General features: G+C 40.8%; 1 protein-coding gene across 1 annotated transcript in view; it reads left to right on the top strand.

Annotated features, from left to right (window-relative positions):
• The first annotated feature begins 207 nt into the window (after positions 1-207).
• Nlrp1 (NLR family pyrin domain containing 1) overlaps positions 208-20,948 on the top strand; it is a 122,916-nt gene continuing 102,175 nt past the window's right edge. The window contains 1 exon segment of the mRNA XM_040748048.1: positions 208-271. Coding sequence (XP_040603982.1) covers positions 208-271 — 64 coding nt within the window.

The following is a 20,948-nucleotide window of genomic DNA, read 5'->3' as shown; positions in this document are numbered from 1 at the left end:
AGCAACATCAGGGAGGGTTAGGGCGCTGGAGCAGAAATACTGGAAGATGGCTGGACCAGGCACAGTGAGAAGGGTCATGATCCAAATCTTTTAGAAAAACAGCAGAGGCATGCAGGAAAATGGCTCAGCAGGTAAGGGCATTTGCAACACATGCGAATGACCTGAGTTCAATCCCCAGAGCCCACATTAAATGCTGGATAATGCAGTATGCATTTGTTATCCCAGAACTCCTATGGGGAAATGGGAAATGGAGACCTCATCAAGGTGGAAGGTGAGAAGCGGCTCCTGAAAGTGATCCTCTGACCTCCACAGGCACATTATGGTACCCACACATGCACTCACTCACTCAACCAGTAACTTAGTTAAAATGAAATTTAGTGAGGCGGTGTGAAGAGCTCCATCCAGGAACTGCCTGGAGTAAGATGGATGTCTAGTAGCTAATCTTTTCTTTCCTCCCCCTTCCCACAAAGGACTACCTCCTTGCTCTTTAACCAAGCTCTTCTAATTCCTGACCCATGAGTATAGTTTTCCAGACCAAAAATTTCTCAGTCCCCCCAACATGGGGCCAATATCTGTGGCCTGGGAACATCCACTATGTGTCAACCAAAACTGAGCAATCGAAAAGTTCCTGGGACTGGGTGGCTTCTTGCTCACACTTTTGAAATTCACTGCATAGATGAACTCAGATCCTCAGGGGTCGGATGAGCAGGCTGTGCACAGAGGACCTGGAAAGCCCTAGCCACCATTTTAGAAATCCTCCCTGTGAGATCTGTGTGAGACAAAACACTGCTGCCAGGAGGGCCCAGCTGGTGGAACTGTTTGGGAAGGGTTGGGAGGGGTGTGCTTACTGGAAGAGGTGTGTCACTTTTAGATTTCAAAAGCCCACTCCAGCCCAGTTAACTCTCTGTCTCATGCTTGTGAATCAGATGTAAGCTCTCAGCATCAGGCCTGCCTGCCCACTGCCACACTTCCAGCCATGATGTTTATGAAGTCTAGCACTCTGGAACCATAAGCCCCCAAGTTATATGTCTTGTTTTATTTATAAGTTACCTTGGCCATTCTGTTTTGTCACAGTGATAGAAAAGTAGCTGAAATTATTCCATAAAGTACAAATGTTCAAATTGTTTTTACTAAATCAATATTGCCCCTCTACCAAAACCAAATAAAAAATCAAAGAAAAAGGAAAATACTTCTCTAATCTTTCTGATGAATGTAAAAACAAAAGCTCCCAATAAAATACTTACAATGTGAATTCAAGAACACATCAAAAAGTTCATCAGTCATGATCAAGTCAGCTTCATCCCAGAGGTATAGTAATGGTTCAATATAAGTAAAAGGAAAACAATAGATGTAATTTACCACAAAAATACACTGAAGGATAGAAATCACATGGTCAACGTACTAGATACAGAAAAGGTCTCTAAGAAAGTCTAGCATCACTTGATGACGGAAGTCCTAGAGAATCTAGTGATACTAGAGCTGTATCTCAGCATAAAACAAAAGACTCATAGTCAACTTCATGTTAAATGGAGATAAAATCACAGCACTTCCTCTAAAATCAAGAATAAGGCAAGGACGTCCATTTTCTCCACTCCTGTTCAATATGGTTCTTGGAGTCTTAGCTGGACCAGTAAAACAAGGACATAAAGGAGTTACAAATAGTAAAAGCCGCCAAATGTTCTTATTTGCAGATGATATGATTCTGTACATAAAAGGCCCTAAAGACTCCACCAGAAAACTCTGACAGTTGGCAAACACATTCAGCAAAGTGGCAGGATAGGAAACTACCAAACAAAATCAATAGCCTCCCTATACACCAACAACATATTCACCGAGGAAGAAATTAGGGAAACAATCTCATTGACAGGAGTCTTAAAATTAAAATGTTTTAGAATAAATACTAACTATAACAAGGGAATTAAATACTTGTACAATGAAAACTTAAAGACACCAGAGAAATAAGTTAAAGAAGATAGAAGAAGATGGAAAGAACTTACTTGCTCATGGAACAGAAGAATTAATACTGTGGAAATGTCCATCCTACACAAAGCAATCTACACAATATCCATCAAAATTCCAATATGATTCTTTACAGAAATTGGCAAAACTAATATTAATTTCCATACTGAAACACAAAACCATCAAGATAGAAAAAAATAATCCTGAACAGTAATGGAGCTTCTGGAGGTATCACAATCCCAGATTTCACTTGTTGATATGTTTCACAAAACAGGAAGGAAAAGAACAGTACCAAATTCATTTTACAAAGCCAGCTTTACTCTAATGTCAAAACATAATAAGAACCTGACAACAACAAAAAGAAAACTATACATCAATTTCCACAATGAACACAAGGCACAAATATTATCAATAAAATATTTACAAAGCAAGTTTGAAAACACATTAAGATTGTAAGATACCGCAACCAAGCTTGTTTCATTCTCAGAATGCACAGATAGCTTGACATTTGCAAAAAATAAATACAGCCCAGAGACTTAAGGACAGAAAACATGACTATTTCCCTGCCCCAAAGTCATCTGACAGAGTTCAGTATGGCATCATAAGGAAAGGTCTGAAGAACCAGGAATATAAGGAACATCTCTCAACATAATGGAAGTTACACTCTGGAGCTGTGGTTCTCAACCCTCCAAATGTTACAACACTTTAAAACAGTTCCTCATGTTGTGGTGACCCCAACAATAAAATTGTTTTTGCTACTTAATAGCTGTAATTTTACCTCTGTTATACTTAATTGTAATGTTGCTACTGTTACAAATCAAAGATATCTAGCATGCAGGATATCTGATATATGTCCCCAAAGGGGTCATGCACCACATGTTGAGATGTTGCTTAGATGTGGCCTAGCACTGGTCCAGATGCTAAACCTACAGCCACAATTATACAAATAAAACCTGATAAAAGCTTGAAAATATTTCCTCTAAAATCAAAAAGGAGACAAGAGTGCTCATACTCTCTGCTTTTGTTCAGTGTGGTACTCAGTCTGAGCTAGAACAGGAAGGCAAGAAAAGGAAATGAAAGGGATACAGGGAAATAAACAAGTCGCGTTATTTCTATTTGCAGGTGACACAATCTCTCATTTGAGAGTCCCTAAATCCCCCACTAGAAAGCTTTAAAGTCTTATAAACACTTCCATCAAAGTCAAAAGATACAAAATCAACACACAAAAGCCAAGAGGCGTTTCATATATATACCTATAACAAACTGGCCAAGAAAGAAATCATGAAAAAATTCATGCACAGCTTGAAAAAATACATAGGAGCAAACCTAACCAAAAAGGTTAACGACTTCTACAGTTAAAACTTAAAATGCTGAAGAAATAAACAGAAGAAAATAATAGAAGATGGAATTACCTCCCAAGGTGGGTTGGAGGAATTAATCTTGCAGGGAAAAATGATCATATTACCAAATCTAATCTACAGATTCATGCAATGCCTATCAAAATTGTATTGAAATTCTTCACAGAACTAGTTACTTTAAAGTTTATAGAAACATATTAATACCTTGATATAGCCAGAACAATACTAAACAGAGAGAACAATGCTGGAGGCATCATCATCTATGAGATCAAACTATACTACAAGGTCACAGTAACAAAAGCAGCATTCCATTGGTACAAACACACAAAACAAAGGAATAGAATGGAAGATCAAGAAATGGAAGGACAAGACACAGCCCAATCCATTTAACACAGGTATCAGAAGCATAAGTTGGGGGGGTGAAGCCTTTCAACAAACGATGCTGGAGAAACTAATAAAAAATCATTCATATCTTTCACCTATTACAAAATCTACTCAAAATTCTAAAAACACTAGAAAAAAGCAGACAAAACATATCAAGATATAGACATAGTTAAGGGATGTCTTGATAACACCCAATAACTGGCAAATGAGATTATGCAAAATTGAAAAGCCCTTGCATAGTCAAGGAAACAGTTAACTCAATGAAGTGACAACCTATAGAATGGTAAAAAAAATTGCCAACTGTTAAGTCCAAAAAAGGTTAAATTCTATAGGTTGTAGAAAGATGGTAAAGGTCACAGAGTATTATACTACAGTGTGATTTTGGAAAGAAATGTGAGATAAAATGAGAACACTGAGAAAAGAAAACTCATGAAATAGTGAACAAATTTTGTAGTTGGAGAATAATCTAGCATTTCTTTTTTTTCTTTGGTTTTTCGAGACAGGGTTTCTCTGTGGCTTTGGAGGCTGTCCTGCAACTCGCTCTTATAGACCAGGCTGGTCTCAAACTCACAGAGATCTGCCTGCCTCTGCCTCTGCCTCCCGAGTACTGGAATAAAAGGCGAGCACCACCACTGCCCGGTAATTCAGCGTTTCTACATTTGGAGTAATATGTAGACCATATATGAGCAGGTAATGGTGCCAGACCTGGACTGTGGTTGGGATGGTTTAGCTTTGTTTCATCTTTTGGGGAGTTAAGAAGATAGTTCCCTGGCAGTCACAGACTCAAATGATTATCAGGCATGAAATCAGAAGCTATAGAAAGGTATGAAGTACACTCACATTTAGCAAGAAGATCTAATTAGCAATGCCACCAGAAGGCATAAGATTGACATTTGGAAAGTCTAAGAGAAAAATGTGGAGGCCAGCTGAGGGCTAATTGACTATCTGAAACAAATTGCTGAAGAACTTGCAGAAGTTTGCCTTACTGAGCAGTCTTTTGTTTAGACCAGCTAATGGTGACTATGCCACACAACCACTTAAACTGTCAGGAATGTGAAAAGTCAAATATAGCCAGAGTGCACTTAAAAACTTCAAGCATTCAAGAAACTAAGCAACAAAAATACAAGAAGGAATAGGCAATAAGGGGGGTGGTGGGGGTGCAGGAGGAAGGGAAGGAGAGGGAACTGGGATTGACATGTAAAACAAGCTATTTAAAATTAAAATAAATAAATAAATAAAAAGAACTGTTTGGGTTGACATGTTTGCAGATCATGCTGGCTCCAACCCAAAAGCAAGTGGGAAAACAAAAAAGGACAAAATGAAATATGCTATTTTGGAGATTAGTGTAATAAACAGTTTGTCTGTTTCCAGGTAAAAAGGAATATTCTGTTAAAGCAATTGAAAACATGTTGCAAACATTGCAGATCACTCAGTATTAAGGTTTCAAAGTCTTGAAAATTAACATTAGATTTCAAAGAAAAAGATTTAATACTTGTACAATTAAACTTATTTCTATTTGACATTTTATTAAATGCTGAGTGCTATTTATATTCCAATTCATTGCAAGGAAGTCAGTTATAAAGAACGTGTTTATATAAACCTGAAATTGCTACAATGAAAAAAAGAAAGCATCTTCAACAGATGGTGCTGGCATAACTGTATGCTGACATGTACTGCAGATAGATCCATACCTTTCACCATGCACAACACTTAAGTCCAAATGGATCAAAGACCTCAACATAAATCCAGCCGCACTGAACTTCTTAGAAGAGAAAATGGGAGGTACCCTTGAACAAATTGGTACAGGAGACTGTTTCTTGAACATAACACCAGTAGCACAGACACTGATGTCAACAATTAATAAATGGGACCTCCTAAAACTGAGAAGCTTCTGTGAGGCAAAAGACACTGTCAACAAGACAAAAAGGCAGCCCACAAAATGGGAAAAGATATTCACTAACTCCACATCTGACAGAGGACTGATCTCCAAAATTTACCAAGAACTCAAAAATCAAGTCTCCAAAACACCAAAAGATCCCATTAAAAAAATGGCATACAGAACTAAATAGAGAATTCTCAACAGAGGAGTCTAAAATGGCTGAGAGACACTTAAGAAAGTGCTCAACATTCCTAGCAATCAGGGGAATACAAATCAAAACAACTCTGAGATACCATCTTACTCCTGTCAGAATGGCTAAGATCTGACAGTTGATGCTGGAGAGGATGTGGAGAAAGGGGAACACTCCTCCACTGCTGGTGGGAGTGTCAACTCATACAGCCACTTTGGAAATCATTATGGAGATTACTCTGAAAAACAGGAATCAGTTTACCATAAGATCCAGCAATTCCACTATTAGGCAAATACCCAAAAGATGTCTGTTCCACTATGTTCATAGCAGCATTATTTGTAATAGCCAGAACCTGGAAGCAACCTAGATGCCCCTCAGCTGAAAAGAGGATAGAGAAAATGTGGTCCATTTACATAATGGAGTGCTACTCAGTGGGAAAAAAATCCAATGGAATCTTGAAATTTCCAGGCAAATGGATGGCACTAGAAGAAACCATCCTGAGTGAGGTAACCCAGTCACAAAAAGAGAAACAGGGTATGTACTTATATGGATTTTGGACATAAATCAGGGGAGTGCCAGCCTACAATCCCACTGCCAGAGAGTCTGAGAAACAGGGAGCACCCCAAGGGAGATATGCATGGTGCCCCAGAGAAGGGGAATGGGACAGGATCTCCTAAGTGGATTGGGACCATGGGGAACTGGGATTGACATGTGAAGCTAGCTTGTTTCTAATTAAAATTAAAAAAGAAAACAAAAAATAACAAGAAAAAACATTTGTGGTTACAGTATAATAAAAATAAGCAATTTGTCGTGACTGTAAAAAAAATCCTAAAATTGCTTTTGTCTGCTATCAGGAAGATACATGGAAGGAATCATGGAAGAAAGATGTAAGATCTATTGATTTTATATTAGTTCTTCATATCACACACACGTGTGCATGGACACACACAAACTAGACTTTTTTAGATTTTATTTTATGTATTAAAAATAATTTCTTCTATTACACATTACATCTAAACTAGTTTCCCTCCCGCCCCATTCCTCCTAGTTCCCACTCCTCCCTTCTCCCCCAGATTCACTACCTCTGTTTCCTCTTCAGAAAATAGCAGACCTCCAAGAGACAACAGCCAAACAGGACAAAACAAGACACAACTAGGCAAGGCAAAAACCCTCATATCAAGGCTGGACAAGTCAACCCAATAGAAGGGAAAGAGCCTCAAAAGCAAGCAAAAGAGTCAAAGATATACCTGTTCCCACAGCTAGGAGTCCCACAAAATCAACAGCTAACAGCCTATATGCAGAGGGCCTGGTACAGACCCATGCATGTCATTTCAGTCTCTGTGAGACATGCTTAGTTGATTTGTTTGGCCATCTTGTGTCCTCATTTCCTCTGACTCCTACAAGCTTTCTTCCCCCTCTTCCTCAGGGTTCCCCAATCTCCAAGTGGAGAGACTTGATAGAGACTTCTTCTTCTTCTTCTTCTTCTTCTTCTTCTTCTTCTTCTTCTTCTTCTTCTTCTTCTTCTTCCTCCTCCTCCTCCTCCTCCTCCTCCACCTCTCTCTCTCTCTCTCTCTCTCTCTCTCTCTCTCTCTCTCTCTCTCTCTGTGTGTGTGTGTGTGTGTGTGTGTGTGTATGTTTGTGCATGTGTCTTTCCTGATGAGAGATGTCCTTCTGTATGCTGTGAATATATGTTTCCCTCATTGGTTGATGAATAAAGTTGTTTTGGCCAATGGCCAGACAGGATGTAGCCAGGCAGGAAGTATAGTTGTCTTATTGCTCTAACTAAAACTTCAAGTGCTGTATTGAATAGATATGGAGAGAGTTGCAGCTTTGTCTTGTTCCAGGTTTTAGTAAAATGCTCTGAGTTTCTCTCCATTTAAGTTCGTGTTGGCTACAGGCTTACTGTAAATTGCCTTTATTATTTTTAGGTATGTCCCTTGTAGACCTGATCTCTCCAGGACTTTTATCATGAAGGGGCATTGAATTTTGTCAAAGACAAAATCTAATGAAATGATCATGTGTATTTCTTCTTTCATTTTGTTTATATGGTGTACTACATTTACTGAATTTTATATGTTGAACCATCCCTACATCTCTGGAATGAAGCCTACTTGATTGTTGTGGATGCTCTTTTTGATGTGATTCAGTTTGCAAGCATTTTATTATTTTTGCACGAATGTTTATTAGGGAAATTGGCCTGTAATTCTTTCTTTGTTGAATCTTTGTGTGGTCTGGGTATCATGGTGACTGCGGCCTCATAAATTGAATCTGGAAGTGGTCCTTCTGTTCTTGTTTTGTGGAATAACTTGAAAAGTGATGGCATTAACTTTTCTTTGTAAGTCTGGTGTAATTCTGTGCTAAAACCATCTGTCCCTGGGCTTTTTTGGTGAGGGACTTTCAATGACTGTTTCTGTTATGATAATACTTGTGGGGAACATTTTTCAGATTCCATGGCAGGCAAAGTTGACCAAGGCAGGGGGACAAACATGCCAGGCAGACAGAACTTGGTGAGAACTTTTATTAGAAAGGGAAGGGGGAGAGAGAGAAGAGGTAAAGAGACACAGAGACAGAGGACAGAAGAGAAGAGGGAGACAGGAAAAGTCCGGTCTTCCCCAAGGAAATAGTGAGAAGAGAGGAGAAGGCAAAGAGAAGAAGGTGGAAAAAGAATGTAAGTGGGCAGTGGTCTTTCTTATAAAGGGGTCCTTTGCACCTGGGCTGACCAGAGTACTGCCTGAGTGCATTCTGCCAGGTGACAGGGGCAGGCCAACATAATGCCTGAATCCTTAGTTTCTATTTCACTAGGGGGTTATAGGTCTGTTTAAATTGTTTATCTGATCTAGATTTTTAACTTTGGTAAGTGATACCTATCAAGAAAATTATTTAGATTTTTCAATTACGTAGTGTACAGACTTTAAAGGTATGTCTTTAGGATTCTCTGAATTAAGTCAGTATCTCTCGTTAGGTCCCTCTTATTTCTTATCCTATTAATTTGGATATCCTCTCTGTGTCTTTTTATAATTTTTTTATTTTCTTTTCAATCCCAGCTCCCTTTCCCTCCCCTCCTCCCCCACACCCCCACCAGCCCTACCAGTCCCCCACCCAGTCCCCACTCTGTTCCCCAGGGAGGGTGAGGCCCTCCATGGGGGATATCCAAAGTTTGTCATTTCATTCAGGGCAGGGCCTAGGCCCTCCCCCAAGGGTTCAGGCTGAGAGAGCATTCCTCATTGTGGGGGATACCAATGTCCATTTGTATGCCAGGGATAAATACTGATCTGCTGCTCAAGGCCCTGTAAATTGTCCAGGCCTCCTCAGTGACACCCATATTCAGGGGGTCTGGATCAGCCCCATGCTGACCTCCCAGCCATCAGTCTGGGGTCCGAGAACTCCCCCCTTGTTCAGGTCAGCTGTTTCTGTGGGTTTCACCAGCCCAGTCTTGACCCCTTTGCTCATCACTCCTCCCTCTCTGTCACTGAGTTCCAGGAGTTCAGTTCAATGTTTAGCTGTTTGACAACTACCTTATATGCCATCCTAGAACCTTCATCCAGTGACTGATGGAAGCAGAGGCAGACACCTCTCTGTGTCTTTTAGTTAATTTGGATAAGGATTTGTCTATCTTGTTGATTTTCTCAAAGAACCAACTCTTTGTTTCATTGATTCTTTACATTGTTCTATTTCATTGATTTCAGCCCTCAGCTTGATTATTTCTTGTCATCTAGTCCTCTTGGGTGTGATTACTTCTTTTTGTTCTAGAGACTTCAGGTGTTTTGCTAAATTGGTAGTATAAGAACGCCTTTAATCCTAGCACCTGGGAAGCAGAGACAGGTAGATCCCCAAGAGCTCAGGCCAGCCTGGTCTACATAGTGATACATACCTAGTCTCAAAAATTACACCAAAGAAAAAACAATAATAATCAAAGAAAAAGAGGCTATTTATTTGAAAGGAGGTGGAATGGAGGACACGGAGGTGTGCTGAATGAATTTGTTGTTGTTGTTGTTTTGTCTGACACACACCTAGATGAATCTGTAAAGAGTGAATCTTACTTAAGAACATTTCTCCATAAGATCAGCCTGTAGGCAAGTCTATACAGCATTTTCTTAATTATTGATTGATGTGGGAGGGTCAAGTTCATTGTAAATGGTGCTACTCCCTAGCCAGGTGTATTGGATGGTATACGAAAGCAAGGTGAACAAGCCATGGGAAGCAAGCCAGGAAGCCATGCTCTTCCATGTCCTCTGCTTCATTCCTGTCTCCTGCTCTGCCCTTCCTCAGAGACGGAGTGTAACTTTAGAGTTCTAAGCAGAAATGAATCCTTTCCTCCCCAATTGTTTTTATTTATGGTGGTTTATCACAGCAATAAAAACCTAACTAAGACAGGAGGGATTGGAGTAATGAAACAACAAAGGCAACTGGAGGAATAAATGGGGAATAATAATGTAAGTATATTAAAAATTTTTAAATAAAAATAAGTTGAGAAATCTCAAATTAATAACTTAGTGTTGAAACTGAAGGCCCTGGGAAGATAGGAATGAATGATATCCAAGAGAAGTAGATGGAACAGATAATATAAATCTGAACTGAAATTAATTGAATAGAAAATAATAAAAAGATGATGCAATGAATTTTGTTCTTTAAAAAGATCAGCAAGTCTAACAAACTTCTAGCCAAATTAGCTGAAGGAAGGAGAGAGAGGATTCAAGTTAATAAATTAGCAAGGAAAGCGGAGATTCTTCAGTTAGTGGGACTGTACTGAAAAATGACTAGGTCTGTCCTTGTTGGAGGGAATATGTCACTGTGGGGGGAGGTACACTTCCATGCCATAATTTCCCATCCTAAAGGAATAAAGTGATTAGTCTAATATCTTCCCAGATACTCAGTTCCTGCTAATGAATGAACATGCCAGTCCTGAGACAATGAGACAACAGCCATCACATCACATTATTAACTAAAAAACAACCCTTCCCATTCATACAACAAGAATGTCTGTTCCACTATGTTCATAGCAGCATTATTTGTAATAGCCAGAACTTGGAGGCAACCTAGATGTCCCTCAACCTAAGAGTGGATAGAGAAAATGTGGCACATTTACACAATGGAGTACTATTCAGCAGAAAAAAAACCAATGGAATCCTGAGATTTGCAGGCAAAAGGATGGCACTAGAAGAAACCATCCTGAGTGAGGTAACCCAGTCACAAAAAGAGAAACATGGCATGTATTCTCTCATATAAGGATTTTAGACATCGATCTGGGGAGTGCCAGCCTACAATCCCATGGCTAGAGAGTCTGGGAAACAGAACCTTCATTCAGTGGCTGATGGAGGCAGAGGCAGACTCCCACGGCTAAGCACTGAGCTGAACTCAAGAAAGCCAGTAACAGAGAGGGAGGACTGATGACCAAAGGGATTAAGACTGGGCTGGTTTAACCCCCCAGAAACAGCTGACCTGACAAGGGTTAACTCTTGAATCCCAGGATGATGCCTGGGAATCCAGCATGGGACTGATCAAGACCCCCTGAATCTGGGTGTCAGTGAGGAGGCCTAGGTAATCTATTGAGCCTTGGGCAGTAGATCAGTATTTATCCCGAGTATACACATGGACTTTGGACTCTCATCCAACAATATGAGATGCACTCTCACCCTGAACTCTTGGGGGAGGGTCTAGGCCCTGCCCTGGATGAAATGACAGACTATGGACACCCCCATGGAGGGCCTCACCCTCCATGGGGGAAAGGAGGGGATATTGGGGGGGGTTGGAGGGAGGGCACTGGAGGAGGGGGAGGGAAACAGAGAGGGACCTGGAACTGACTTGTAAAGCAACCTTGTTTCCAATCTAAATTTAAACTTAAAAATAAATAAAAAACCAACCCTTCCAAAACACACACACACAAAGTAAACATCATGAACACAAACAACACAATTTTTAAAATGAAGCCTGAAACTAAGCAGAGAATTCCCAAAAGATGAAGCATGAAAGGCCAAGAAGGGAACACTTACTCACTGCTGGAGGGAGCTCAGTTGCTAGTGTCATCAATGTGAAGATTCCTCAAAAAGCTAGAGAGATCAACTAAGCACTGTTTCTCTAAGATGCTGGTTTCTAGCATGCAGCATCCCAGGGTGGGGTGGAACAATAGGGTTAACCTTCCTAATTAAGGCATTATATACTATCCTTTACTAATCTGCTACATCCAGAGTTCCTTCCTGTCTAATCTCAGATAATCCTCTCCTGTAAAATATGTAAAAGTAAGAACTTCCCACTGTTCTGTGAGGTGCTGAATAGCCCCCATATTCCAGCTTTCTCTGCTGTGAGTGGCTAGTTATCAAATATCTGATTATCTGAAATGCATTATCTATGAGTATCTACAGTAAAACAGTATTCCATCCAGATCTTTTTCCCTTTCATGTCTAACAAAGCTCAATTGTTACGTGATTGGAGAGAAAGATGAGTAAGATATTAGTAAGGTACATTTGAGGCGTGTCTGGAGGGTGTTTCCAGCATGTAAGTCCCATCTGATTGGGAGAGACACTTTTTGAGTGTATGCTAGGAAATCACTTGCAAGCTTAGTCCTTGAGTGGGTGTGTCTTTTGCTATTACTATTGCCGTTGTCCACAGACCCCAGCATCCGGCTTCTTCAGCTCTTCCATGTGCACCACACCAGTGTAAGCCAAATAAATCATTTCCTCCCCAGGTTGTTTTTCATCATTGTGTATCATAACAGTGTCTACATGTCTTAACAAAGTCAATATACAATTTGGTCACTTAAAGTCTCTCCCTCCCTCCCTCCCTCCCTCTTTCCCTCCCAATAAAATGAGATCATAGGGTGGTTCCTGGGGTGCATTGGATAAGGCTGCAGCTGACAAGGTGAAACCACAGGTCACAATGGTTGCACAAAGCAGTTAATATTTTTTGCTGTAAATTTCGTGACTTTATTTGTGATATTCCCAGATGAAGGTATACAAATGGGAAATAAGAAGACCCTAGTCAAAAGTTTTATATACTTAGTTCAAGCACGATTTGGTGTTATTTTTTTATTATTATTATTTTTTATTTTCCATTTTAAATTTAGATAAGAAACAAGGTTGCTTCACAAGTCAGTTCGAGGTCCCTCTCCCTTTCCCTCCCCTCCTCCCGTGTCCTCCCCCCATCCCCCCCTGTTATCCCCTCATTCCCCCAGGGAGGGTGAGGCCCTCCATGGGGGTGTCCATAGTCTGTCATTTCATATAGGGCAGGGCCTAGACCCTTCCCCAAGAGTTCAGGGTGAGAGTGCACCTCACATTGTTCTATGGGAGTCCAGAGTCCGTGTGTATACTTGGGATGGGTACTGATCTGCTGTCCAAGGCTCAATAGATTACCTAGGCCTCCTCACTGACACCCAGATTCAGGGGGTCTTGATCAGTCCCATGCTGGGTTCCCAGGCTGATGCCTGGGATTCAAGAGTTAACCTTTATCTGGTCAGCTGTTTCTGGGGGTTAAACCAGCCCAGTCTTAATCCCTTTGATCATCAGTCCTCCCTCTCTGATACTGGCTTTCTTGAGTTCAGCTCAGTACTTAACCAGCCACTAAATGAAGTTTCTGTTTCCCAGACTCTCTGGCCATAGGATTGTAGGCTGGCACTCCCCAGATCTATGTCTAAAATCCATATATGAGAGAGTACATGCCATGTTTCTCTTTTTGTGACTGGGTTACCTCACTCAGGATGGTTTCTTCTAGTGTCATCCATTTGCCTGCGAATCTCATGATTCCATTATTTTTTTCTGCTGAATAGTACTCCATTGTGTAGATGTACCACATTTTCTCTATCCACTCTTCGGGTGAGGGACATCTAGGTTGCTTCCAAGTTCTGGCTATTACAAATAAAGCTGCTATGAACATAGTGGAACAGACATCTTTGTTATATGAATGGGCATCTTTTGGATATATGCCTAAGAGTGGAGTTGCTGGGTCTTGTGGTAGGTTTATTCCCATTTTTCTGAGGAATCTCCATACTGCTTTCCAAAGTGGCTGAACCAGTTGGCACTCCCACCAGCAATGGAGGAGTGTCCCCCTTTCACCACATCCTCTCCAGCATAAATTGTCATTGGTGTTTTTGATTTTAGCCATTCTGACAGGAGTGAGATGGTATCTCAGAGTTGCTTTGATTTGCATTTCCCGGATGGCTAAGGATGTTGAGCACTTTCTCAAGTGCCTCTCAGCCATTTTAGACTCCTCTATTGAAAACTCTCTATTTAGTTCTGCAGCCCACTTCTTAATTGGGTCCTTTGCTGTTTTGGAGACTTGCTTCTTGAGTTCTTTGTAAATTTTGGAGATCAACCCTCTGTCAGATGTGGGATTAGTGAATATTTTTCCCATTCTGTGGGCTGCCTTTTTGTCTTGCTGATTGTGTCCTTTGCCTTACAGAAGCTTCTCAGTTTCAGTAGGTCCCATTTATTAATTGTTGATCTCACTGTCTGTGCTACTGGTGTTATGTTCAGGAAGCTGTCTCCTGTACCAATTCGTTCAAGGGTACCACCCACTTTCTCTTCTAAGAGGTTCAGTGTGGCTGGATTTATGTTGAGGTCTTTGATCCATTTGGACTTAAGTTTTGTGCATGGCGATAAACATGGATCGATCCGCATTCTTCTACATGCCAGTCTCCAATTATGCCAGCACCATTTGTTGAAGATGCTTTCTTTATTCCATTGTATATTTTTAGCTTCTTTGTCAAAGATCAGATGTTCGTACGTGTGTGGGTTAATACCCGGATTTTCAATTCGATTCCATTGGTCTGCCTGTCTATTTTTGTGCCAATACCAAGCTGTTTTCAGGACTATAGCTCTATAATAGAGCTTGAGGTCAGGGATAGTGATGCCTCCGGACGTTGCCTTGTTGAACAGGGTTGTTTTGGCTATCCTGGGTCTTTTGTTTTTCCATACAAAATTGATTATTGTTCTTTCAAGGTCTGTGAAGAATTGTGCTGGGATTTTAATGGGGATAGCATTGAATCTGTAGATTGCTTTTGGCAGGATTGCCATTTTTACTACATTGATCCTACCTATCCAAGAGCATGGGAGATCTTTCCATTTTCTGAGGGCTTCTTTAATTTCTTTCTTTAAAGATTCAAAGTTCTTACGATACAGGTCTTTCACTTGTTTGGTTAGCGTTACCCCAAGGTATTTTATGTTGTTTGTGGCAATTGTAAAGGGTGATGTTTCTCTGATTTCTTTTTCAGCCCTTTTATCATCTGTATATAGTAGGGCTACTGACTTTCTTGAGTTGATCTTGTAACCTGCCACTTTGCTGAAGGTGTTAATCAGCTGTAAGAGTTCCCTGGTAGAGTTCTTTGGGTCATTGATGTAAACTATCATATCGTCTGCAAACAGTGAAAGTTTGACTTCTTCCTTCCCAATTTGTATCCCCTTGATCCCCCTTTGTTGTCGTATGGCAATAGCTAGAACTTCAAGTACCATGTTGAACAGGTATGGAGAGAGTGGACAGCCTTGTTTTGTTCCTGATTTTAGAGGAATTGCGTTGAGTTTCTGTCCATTTAGTTTGATGTTGGCTGTTGGTTTACTGTATATGGCTTTTATTATGTTTAAGTATGTCCCTGTTATCCCAGATCTCTCCAAGACCTTTATCATGAAAGGGTGTTGGATTTTGTCAAAGGCTTTTTCAGCATCTAGTGAGATGATCATGTGATTTTTGTTTTTCAGCTTGTTTATATGGTGGATTACGTTGATGGATTTTCGTATGTTAAACCATCCCTGCATCCCTGGGATGAAACCTACTTGATCGTGGTGAATGATTGTTTTAATGTGTTCTTGGATCCGATTTGCCAGTATTTTATTGAGTATTTTTGCATCAATGTTCATGAGGGATATTGGTCTGAAGTTCTCTTTCTTGGTTGTATCTTTGTGTGGCTTGGGGATCAAGGTTATTGAAGCCTCATAGAAAGAGTTTGGCAAAGACCCTTCTGCTTCTATTGTGTGGAACACTTTGAGAAGAATTGGTATAAGCTGTTCTTTGAATTTGTGGTAGAATTCTGCACTGAGGCCATCTGGACCTGGACTTTTTTTGGTTGGGAGACTTTTGATGACAGCTTCTATTTCCATAGGGGTTATAGGTCTATTTAAGTTGCTTATCTGTTCTTGATTTAGTTTTGGCAAATGATAGCTGTCCAGGAAGTCATCCATTTCCTTTAAATTTTCGAATTTTGTGGAGTACAGGTTTTCAAAGTATGACCTAATGATTCTCTGGATTTCCTCAGAGTCTGTTGTTATGTCCCCCTTTTCATTTCTGATTTTGTTAATTTGCATGTTCACTCTCTGCTGTTTGGTAAGTTTGGACAAAGGTTTGTCTATCTTGTTGATTTTCTCAAAGAACCAACTCTTCGTTGCATTGATTCTTTGTATTGTTTTCCTGGTTTCTACTTTGTTGATTTCAGCCCTCAGTTTGATTATTTCCTGGCGTCTACTCCTCCTGGGGGAGTTTGCTTCTTTGTGTTCTAGAGCTTTTAGCTGTGATGTTAATTCTCTGGTATAACTGTTTTCCTGTTTCTTCATGTGAGCACTTAGTGCTATGAACTTCCCCATAGCACTGCTTTCAAAGTGTCCCATAGGAATGGGTATGTTGTGTCTTCATTCTCATTGAATTCGAGGAAGTCTTTAATTTCTTTTTTATTTCCTCTTTGACACAGGGATGGTGCAGTTGAGCATTATTCAATTTCCATGAGTTTGTAGGTTTTCTGCAATTTGTGTTGTTGTTGAATTCTAATTTTAAGGCATGGTGGTCTGATAAGATGCATGGAGTTATTCCAATGTTTTTGTAGCTGCTGAGGTTTGATATGTTGCCAAGTATGTGGTCGATTTTTGAGAAGGTTCCATGTGGTGTTGAGAAGAAGGTATATTCTTTTTTATGTGGATGAAATGTTCTATAGATATCTGTTAATCCCAGTTGGGTCATTACTTCTATTAGACCCTTTGCTTCTTTGTTGAGTTTCTGTCTGGTATTCTTGTCTAGTGGTGAGAGTGGTGTGTTGAAATCTCCCACTATAACTGTGTGGGGCTTTAGATGAGATTTAAGTTCTAATAATGTTTCTTTAACGAATGTGGATGCCTTTGTATTTGGGGCATAGATGTTCAGGATAGACACTTCATCTTGGTGGGTTTCACCTGTGATGAGTATGTAATGACCTCCTTCATCTCTTTTGATTGATTTTATTTTAAAGTCTAGTTTGTTAGATATTAGGATTGCTACCCCTGCTTGTTTCTTGGGTCCATTTGATTGAAAAATTTTTTCCCAACCTTTAACTCTCAAGTAATGTCTGTCTTTGAGGGTGAGGTGTGTTTCTTGTATGCAGCAGAAGGAAGGGTTCTGTCTTCGAATCCATTCTGCTAGTCTGTGTCTTTTTATGGGTGAGTTAAGGCCGTTAATATTGAGGGATATTAACGACCATTGATTGCTCATCCTTCTTCGATTTGCGATGGTTGTTGTTGGTGGAATTATGGGTGGAATTTCACCCCTTTGTTCTTTTGGCTGTTGGTAGAGAGGGATTCTCTAATGCTTATGTTTTTCTGGTTGTAGTTAGCTTCCTTGGGTTGGAGTTTTCCTTCCAAAATTTTCTGTAGGGCTGGGTTAGTGGACACATATTGGTTGAATCTAGTTTTGTCATGGAATATCTTGTTTTCTCCGTCTATAGTGATTGAGAGCTTTGCCGGGTATAGTAGTCTGGGCTGGCATCCATGGTCTCTTAGTGTAGGTAGAATATCTATCCAGGACCTTCTGGCTTTCAGAGTTTCCATGGAGAAATCAGGTGTAATTCTGATAGGTCTGCCTTTATATGTTACTTGACCTTTTTCCTTAGCTGCTCTTAATATTCTTTCTTTATTCTGTATGTTTGGGGTCTTGATTATTATGTGGCGAGGGATTTTTTTTGTGGTCCACTCTATTTGGTGTTCTGTAGGCTTCTTGTACCTTCATTGGCATGTCTTTCTTAAGGTTGGGAAAGTTTTCTTCTATGATTTTGTTGAATATGCCTTCTGCCCCTTTGAGGTGGATTTCTTCTCCTTCTTCTATACCTATTATTCTTAGGTTTGGTCTTTTCATGGTGTCCCATAATTCCTGGATGTTTTGTGTTAAGGATTTGTTGGATTTAAGGTTTTCTTTGGTTGATAAATCCATTTCTCCTAATGTATCTTCAACACTTGAGATTCTCTCTTCCATCTCTTCTATTCTGTTGGTAATGCTTGTATTGGTAGTGCCTGACTGTTTGTCCAGCTTTTCTATTTTCTGCCTTTCTTCAGATTGTGTTTTTTTTAGTGTCTCTATTTCAGTTTTCAACCCTTGCAGCGTTTGCATTGCTTCTTGCAATTTTCTGTTTATCTGTTCGTCCGTTTGTTGCCTTTTATGAATTTTTTGGTTTGTTCTTTCTTCCATTTCTTGCATTTTTTGGTTTGCTTTTTGTTCCATTTCTTGGATTTTGTGCTTTGTTTCTTCTTCCATTTCCTGCCTTTTTTGGTTTGTTTCTTCCTCCATTTTTTTCATTTTTTGCTTTGTTTTTTCTACCATTTCTTGCATTTTTTGCTTTGTTTCTTCTTCCATTTCCTGCCTTTTTTGGTATGTTTCTTCTTCTAATTCTTGCATTTTTTTGCTTTGCTTTTTCTTCCATTTCTTGCATTTTTTGCTTCATTTCTTCTTCCATTTCGTGCCTTTTTTGGTTTGTTTTTTCTTCCAATTCTTGCATTTTTTGGTTTGTTTTTTCTTCCATTTCTTGCATTTTTTGGTTTGTTGTTTCTTCCATTTCTTTGACGGATTTTCCAATATCCTCTTTTAGGGCCTCTATCATTTTCATGAAAGTGCTTTTAAGGTCGTTCTCTTCTGCTTCCTTCGCGTTAGAATATTGGGGTCTTGCTGGTGTGGAGTCTCTAGAATCTGGCGGTGTCATATTTGTTTTTCTGTTGCTGACTGTGTTTTTGTATTGTCTCTTTCCCATCTCTTCTTCTAGTGGGTGCAGAAAGAGCCCCTTCCTGGTCTGGGGACCAGAGTTCCCTTTGGTGGGTGCTAGTAAGTCCAGTAATCTGGTGGTTCTTCTATACCTTGTCCAAATGCTGGTCCGTGGGTGGAGAAGAAGAACAGGAATCTGGGGCGCTTAGCCTCCTACCTGGTCCCCTGGACCCTATGCTGGGTCCTGTTGTACCTGATCCGGAACAGCTACTCCCCTGGTCTCCCTGGCTCCTCTAGTTTCCTGGTCTCTTTGGTGGGAGAGAAGATCTGGAGTCTGGGGTGCTTGGCTCCCGCCGGGATTGGGATCTCTGTGCAGTTCCCAGGCGATCTGCAGGCTCTGGAACACAGGCTGGGAAGCTGGCCTGTTTCCCTGATGCTCCCGCCGGGATTGGGAGCTCTGTGCAGTTCCCAGGCGATCTGCAGGCTCTGGAACACAGGCCGGGAAGCTGGCCTGTTTACCTGATGCTGCTGGAGGGACAGCTACTTCCCTGTACTCCCAGCCTCCTCTCGTTTCCTAGACTCGTTGGTGGGAGAGAAGATCTGGAGTCTGGGGTGCTTGGCTCCCGCCGGGATTGGGAGCTCTGTGCAGTTCCCAGGCGATCTGCAGGCTCTGGAACACAGGCCGGGAAGCTGGCCTGTTTACCTGATGCTCCCGCAGGGATTGGGAGCTCTGTGCAGTTCCCAGGCGATCTGCAGGCTCTGGAACACAGGCCGGGAAGCTGGCCTGTTTACCTGATGCTGCTGGAGGGACAGCTACTTCCCTGTACTCCCAGCCTTCTCTAGTTTCCTGGACTCGTTGGTGGGAGAGAAGATCTGGAGTCTGGGGTGCTTGGCTCCCGCCGGGATTGGGAGCTCTGTGCAGTTCCCAGGCGATCTGCAGGCTCTGGAACACAGGCCGGGAAGCTGGCCTGTTTACCTGATGCTCCCGCAGGGATTGGGAGCTCTGTGCAGTTCCCAGGCGATCTGCAGGCTCTGGAACACAGGCCGGGAAGATTTGGTGTTATTTTAACACTCTTATTCGAATTATCTGTGCACATAAGGAATGTTGGCTCCATCTAGGCAATATTCACAGTGAATTTTGTTAATTGTCTTGACTTTTAGCTGGCGAAATAGACTTTACCAGACTCAAAAGTAAGAAGTCCTATTCACCTTTGTCACTTTAATGTTGTTTTGTCTTTCTATCCTGACTTGCTACCACTAGATGGCACTCAGACATTTGATAAGGGCCCTCCTGCTAGCTACACAGTGTAGTAGTAGTCCATGCTCATAGAGCCTCTTATAAAGCAGAGGGTCCCTACATGACTGATTTAATTGGGTGTTTCTGAGTTTGAGTCCTCTTGTTTTTCACTCTACAATTTGTGATGATGCTTCTCTCAGGCTCAGGCTTCTGAGTTTTATTTACTTACACAATTTAAATGTCCCTAATGAAATCCACGCACCAATTACACAGTAAATGGAAAGATAGCAGTAAAAATCCGAAATCCCAGAAGACTGAGGAATAAACAAACATGGGGTATTTTACTTTCTATATTTATACTTATATGACACCATGGCAAAAGCAACTTATTAAAAAACAGTTTAATTTGGGGCAGACAGTTACAGAAAGTTAGAGTTCGTGACAACAAGCAGGCAGACATGGGCTGGAGCAGTAGCTGAGGGTTCACATCTGGTCTAGAAACAAGAGAGAGAGAGAAAGCTAATTTGGAAATGGCATGGACTTTTGAAATCTCAAAGCCTAAACCCAGTAGCACACAATCCTCCAACAAGGCCACAGCTCCTAATTCTTCCCCAAAGTTTCACCACCTGGGGACAAAGCCTTCAAATATATAAGTGTATTTGGGGCCATTCTCTTTCAAAATACCACCTGGGAATAGGAAATTATAACAAGAACTCCTTTGAAATTAACAGATTTTTCAGAAGCAAACAATCTTGACAACTTCATCTCCTCACTTTACCCTATAAATCCCCAGTCTCAGAACTAGGTAAATATAAGCAGAGCAGCAGCATACTCCTGGACTCCCAATACTCAGCCTGACTGAACACAGAGATGCATATTCATTTCAGGTAGAGGCGGTTATGTAAGAGGGAGTTTAGCTCCTCTGAGAAACAGGAAGCCCAGTGTGTGCAGTAGTGCTTCTTACGAATCCACAGTATTAGAATTACCCAGAAGAAGCACCCTAGAAATTCAGCTTATTGGGCTCAGTCC

This window comes from Mesocricetus auratus, unplaced genomic scaffold, assembly GCF_017639785.1.
Source record: "Mesocricetus auratus isolate SY011 unplaced genomic scaffold, BCM_Maur_2.0 Super-Scaffold_100007, whole genome shotgun sequence".
NCBI lineage: Eukaryota > Metazoa > Chordata > Mammalia > Rodentia > Cricetidae > Mesocricetus > Mesocricetus auratus.
Note: the sequence above shows the minus strand (reverse complement) of the source record. Positions and strands in the feature narration are given on the sequence as shown.